Below are 5,461 nucleotides of genomic sequence, written 5' to 3' on the forward strand. Positions count from 1 at the left end.
TCTGGACCTGGGTCTCGTACCCCTTGGCAGAACCGGGCCTGGGTCTCGTCCCATTGGCAAAGCCGGGCTGGGGTCTCATCCATCTGCTGAACTGGGCTGGGATCTCGTCCCTCTCTGCCGAGCCGGGCCGGGGTCTCATCCCCCATTTGCAGAGCTGGGCCAGGGTCTTGTCTGCCTCTGCTGATCTGGACCTGGGTCTCGTCCCCCCTCGGCAGAATCGGGCCTGGGTGTCATCCCATTGGCAGAGCCGGGCCAAGGTCTCATCCCATTGGCGGAGCCAGGCTGCAGTCTCTTCCCCCTCTGCCGAGCCGGGCCGGGGTCTCATCCATCCGTCTTCTGCTGAACTGGGCTGGGGTCTCGTTCCCTTCTGCCAAGCCAGGCCTCAGCCCATCCTGCTCGCCTGAACTCGGCTCAGGTCTCGGCATTCTTGGCCGAGCACCACTTGGGTCTCATGGAGGCCTCGGACTCAGCCGAGGCTGCTGCGGTGGCCGCTGCAGTGGCGGCGGTGAGGGGTGCTGCCAGCTCGGAAGATGAGGCCCCAGATTTGGACTCAGACTCGGACTCAGAGACAGAGACGGACACAGACACGGACCCCGATCGGGAGGCCCGCCGGATGAGGGCTGTGGCTGTAATAGAGACGGCGGAGCCCGTGAGGCATGTGGATGTGGGCACCAGGGAGCAGGCTCTGCCCGAGCCCCCTGACCCCGAGGAGGAGGCCACCTTTGCAGGCACGTACCGGGGACCCCAAGGCCCATCCCTGTAGCCCGAGGAGTAGTCATGGGACACGCCTGCCACATAAGGCCTGTAGCTGGGATGCATGGCCCATGCCTGGAGAGCCTGTATCACACAAACACTTGTGTGTGTGGCTTCACCTCACACCTGGGGCTCACACTTCTTCTGCCCCAAGGAAGGTTCAGTCTTCACACCTGGCACATGAGGCTCATGCCCCCTATTTTGGGTCCATGTCACCCCTTCCATGTGGGGAAGGCCCCCAATCTTAGAGTCAGAGCAGCACCTCCTGCCTTCTCCTGTCCCCTGGGACCCTCCTGTCTCCTCCTGGTGCAGCCCACGCCACTCGCTGCACATGTCCTGTTTGCTCTGGCCCCCCTCAGTTTTACCTTCCCTGTCAGACTCCTCAGGAGGCAGAGTGATCTTTTGTCCCTTGTTTTCACTTTTTACCGTCTTGTGCCCCTTCCGCTGCTCGGCCCATCAGGGATGTGTGATCGCAGCAGGAACAAGGCTCTTTGGTTCTTATGTGAATCATACTTGTATGAGGGGTCTGCTGGTGATCGTCATTCCCAGGGCCCTCCCCAAGGTCACCGGCACTGTCTTTCCCAAACCACACGTCACAGCCTTTAAAGACCATCAGTCGAGAAAGGCAAATCCTGCTTTTAGGAGATGAGGTTTTGTGTCGATGGGCTTAAAATGTCTTTTCCATAGCTTTGGACTGAGACCTCCCAGGCACTGAGCAGTGGTGGGAGGGGGGTGTTTGTCACTTGTCCCCTTCTACAAGTGGTTTTCTGAATGAAGAAAGGAGATAGGATGTCCTCAGGACCTCGGAGAAGCATCCTGAGCTCCCGGTGTGGCCACACAACAGGTTAAGGTTGCTTTTCTTGCCAGTAGATTGCTGGCTTTTGTTTTGAGCCCCAAGGGTGGCCAGTGGCCAGTCTGGTCAGCCTAGCAGACTGACCTTGTGCTGAACCTCTGAGAGGGCCCCCTTCTTAGGCTTGACCACTGCCTTGGCGCCCTTTCTCAGTATTGTTCCTTTCGATGCCTGAGGGATTTACAGCTGGGAGGAACCTCAGGAGAAAACTGGGGAGCAGGTAGGGGTGGAGCCACTCAGTGACTGCTGAAGTTCTAGAATGGAGAGGGTACAGTGGCCCTCATCTCCTCCTGACAGTTGTCCCAGAGGCCTTGGGGCAGACTTGTCAGGGACATCACAGTTCTCTGAAAGTCTAGAATTACCGGGCCATCTCTTGTCACTATTGGAGGGGTTTTCTGGCGTCCACAAAGCATTCAGTGGAGCATGCTCTCTGTTTCAGAAGTGACCACGGTGACCGTGGCCAACGTGGAATCTTCCGCGGACAACGTCTTCACTACCTCTGTGGCCAGTGCTGCATCCCTCTCTGGGCACGTGCTGGTGAGTAGTTCCTAGGACTGTGAAGAACACCCACTGAACTTTGGAGATCAGCACCAACTGGGCTCGGTTGAGGGAAGAGCTCCCATGTGGCTTAGTTTGAGGCATACAATGTGTGCGTGTGACTGAGTGTGTGTATGTGTATGAGTGTGTAAATGTGTGTGAGTATGTGTGATTATGTGTGTGAGTGCGTGTGTTGTATGTGTGAGTGGGTGTATGAGTGAGTGCGTGTGTGTATGTATGTGAGTGTGTGAAAGTGAGAGTATGTGTGAGTATGTATGAGTATGTATGTGTTGTATGTGTGAGTGAATATGTGTGAGTGTGTCTGTGTGTATAAGCTTGTGCGATTATGTGTGTAAGCGTGTACATGTGTGATTATGTGAGTGTGTTGTGAGTATGTGTGAGTGAGTGCATGTGTGTGAGTGCGTGTGTAAGTCAGAGTGAGTGAGTGCGTGAGTGTGTGTATGTATGTGAGAGTGAGTGTGTAAGTGAGAATGTGTGTGTGGGTGAGGGTGTGTGTATGTGTGACCGAGTGTGTGTGTTGTATGTGTGTACATGTGAGTACATGTGTGTGTATGTGTGTTTGTATGTATATGTGTGAGTGAGTGCATATGTGAGTGTGAGTGAGTGTGTGTGTGACTGTATGTGTATGAGTGTGTGACAGTGCTAGAGTGTGTGTGTATGTGTAATTATGTGTGTATGCGTTTGTGTGTGTGTGTGTGTACATTTGTGTGTGAGTGAGTGCATGTGTGAGTACGTGTGTGTATGTATGTGAGAGTGTGAGTGTGTGGGTGAGGGTGAGTGTGTGTATGTGTGAGTGCATGTGTGTGTGAGTACGTGTGTGTATATGTGTTTGTGTGAGTGGGTGTATGTGTGATTATATGTGTTTGTGTGTGAGTGTGTTGTGAGTGACTGCATGTGAGTGTGTGTATGTGTGAGATTGCGTGTGAATATGTGTGTGAGTGCATGTGTGTTGTATGTGTGAGTGTGAGAGTGTGTGCATGTGTATGTATGTGAGTGTGTGTGAGAAGCCTGCTGTGTTTGAGTGTGTGAGTGAGTGTATTTGTGTGAATGAGTGCATGTGTGTATGTGTATGAGAGTGTGTAAATGTGCGAGTGTGTGTGTGAGTATGTGTGTTTGAGTGTATGTGTGAGTGAGAGTGTGTGTGATTATGTGTATGTGAGGCTGTGTGTGTTTGAGAGTGTGCGAGTGTGAATGTGTGTATGTGTGATTGTATGAGTGTGTGTGAGTATGTGTGAGTGCGTGTGTTGTGAGTGTGAGTGTATATGTGTGTATGTGTGTGTGAGTGCATGTGTGCGTGTGTGTGTGAGTGTGTGTGAGAACCCTGCTGTGTGGTCCTTACCTTTGTCCTCAGACTGTTGGGGAATACTTGTGTCTGTGGGCGGCCTAATGAGGAGGTTGGTGCTTTTGGGAGAGCAGTGAATGGTCATTCTGCTAGGCTCATGAGCCTGCTCCAAGGTGACTGTATCCAGAATCCGTGGCCACAAAACACTTTGGTGCTGGGGCTCTCCTTGCTGAGATGGGTCTTCAAGGCCAAAGGCCCCTGGTGTGTGTGGAGGGAGAGGGCGGGTGGCCTGGGCCACAGAGGACGGGTCTTGGGGAAATAGAATGAGTAGTGAACTATGGACAGCTTGAGCCTGACAGAGCTTGGTACCCATGGGGGCCGTTGGGGGGAGCATAATCAGAGCTGAGTCCTGGGTGTGTGTGTGTGTTGGGGGGAACTAGGCCTCTGGACCCATGCCCCTGCTCTCAGGAGCATGGCCAGCCCCGCCTGCACATATGTGCATGGGTCCTTTGAGCTGCAGGACCCTGGACAGTGAGGCCAGCAGCAGTGGGAAGCCTGTCTTCTCTGAGGCAGAGCATTTAGTGTCTTAGGGACAGCTCCCCAGTGTGAGACTCTGTGATGGTGAGAGAGACAGAGGAGTGTGGGAGTGGGGAGGGAGCTTCTGTACTGGGGATGCTCCCGACCACTGAGGTCATAGGATCAAGCCAAAAAACAATTTTTCTAAAACTTTTTTAAAGTGTGAATTTTTGGAACTTTTCTGGGGCGACAGCGAAGGAAATCTTGTAAACATTTAACTTCCCTTCAGAACATGTAGAGTGGGTGTGCTTGTGCTTCTAGCTAAGTTGAGTGCGGCAGTCCTGCTGCTGCTGTGGGGTCTCTCCGGCCACAGCCCCTCTGCCCGTGAGCAGAGGAGGAGAGGCCCGGGAGGGCCGTGGCTCAGGCTCTGAGAGTATCGGCTCCTAGGCCCATGGGCCGCGCTCTCCCTTAACGTCACCCCTCATCTTGGCCATTCACCACCGTTTGTCGTCTGCCCTGTTAGCCTGGAGCTCCTGGAGGGCAGGGCCCGGGCCTGGCATACAGAAGGCTCTTAATCAGTGTTTAGTGACGGACTGACTCTCCGAGGGCCTGACACTGGTGTGCACGGAGTCACTTGGGGGAGCCGCGGCCTGGGGCTGCCAGACAGTGCTGCTCTGGGCTCGGCGCTTCTCCGGCAGGATGGCTGTGCAGAGGATGGAGCCGGGAGGGGAGGGGAGAGTCGGGCGGCTGCTCCCGGGCTGCGGGCCTCTGGGCGTGTGGGGCTCAGCAGCTCTGGCGGAGTGCCTGCGCCGCCGCGGGATGCTCAGGGGCCCGCTTCTCCAGCTCTCTCTCCCTGCAGTCCGGAAGAGCGGCTCTTCAGCTTGGGGATGGCCTGAGCACGGAGAAGGCCACCCTGATTGTAGTCCACACCGACGGCAGCATCGTGGAGACGGCCGGCCTGAAGGCGCCGCCGGCGCCGCTCGCCCCAGGTAGGATGGTCCTCCATCAGGGGCCCACGCCATGTGTGCGGAATAGGGAGCAGCGTGAGGCGGGGGGCGCCTCCGCGGAGGGAGCAGAGGTGGAGAGAAGCCCGGCTTCCTCACCCCAAGGTTCTCAGACTTCTCCCACTCCTCTAGCTCCTGCTCAGGACAAAGGGGGCACAAAGTACAACTGGGACCCGTCGGCCTACGACAGCGAGCTCCCCGTGCGCTGCCGCAACCTCAGCGGGACTCTGCACAAGAACCGCCTGGGCTCAGGTAGGGAGCGCCATCCCTGCCCTGGGCTCTGCTGCAGGATGGGGAGGGCGTCAGCATCCCGGGCAGACCCAGAAGGCGCAGATCCTTCTCCTCCAAGACCGCCCCCTCTTGTCTGCCCTCCCCCCCTCCCCCCCCCCCCTCCCCCGCCCCCCCCCTGTCTCCCCGCCCCCTCTTCCCTGCCCCCCTCTTGTCTGCCCTTCCCCTCTCCCGCTGAGGTTGCGGCAGCGCACGGGGAGCTCGCTGTCG

The 5,461-nt window shown here is 56.5% G+C and overlaps 1 protein-coding gene across 1 annotated transcript in view; it reads left to right on the top strand.

Annotated features, from left to right (window-relative positions):
- The first annotated feature begins 6 nt into the window (after positions 1-6).
- The window catches only part of DEAF1 (DEAF1 transcription factor), a 45,362-nt gene continuing 39,907 nt past the window's right edge, over positions 7-5,461 (top strand). Inside the window, exons 1-4 of the mRNA XM_069107921.1 lie at positions 7-728; positions 2,043-2,140; positions 4,819-4,948; positions 5,096-5,215. Coding sequence (XP_068964022.1) covers positions 452-728; positions 2,043-2,140; positions 4,819-4,948; positions 5,096-5,215 — 625 coding nt within the window. The 5' untranslated portion in view covers positions 7-451. The remainder of the gene's footprint in view (positions 729-2,042; positions 2,141-4,818; positions 4,949-5,095; positions 5,216-5,461) is intronic.

The sequence above is a fragment of the Petaurus breviceps genome, unplaced genomic scaffold (genome assembly GCF_028583685.1).
Source record: "Petaurus breviceps papuanus isolate PSGF00001 unplaced genomic scaffold, PetGlider_PUasm1.0 90317, whole genome shotgun sequence".
NCBI lineage: Eukaryota > Metazoa > Chordata > Mammalia > Diprotodontia > Petauridae > Petaurus > Petaurus breviceps.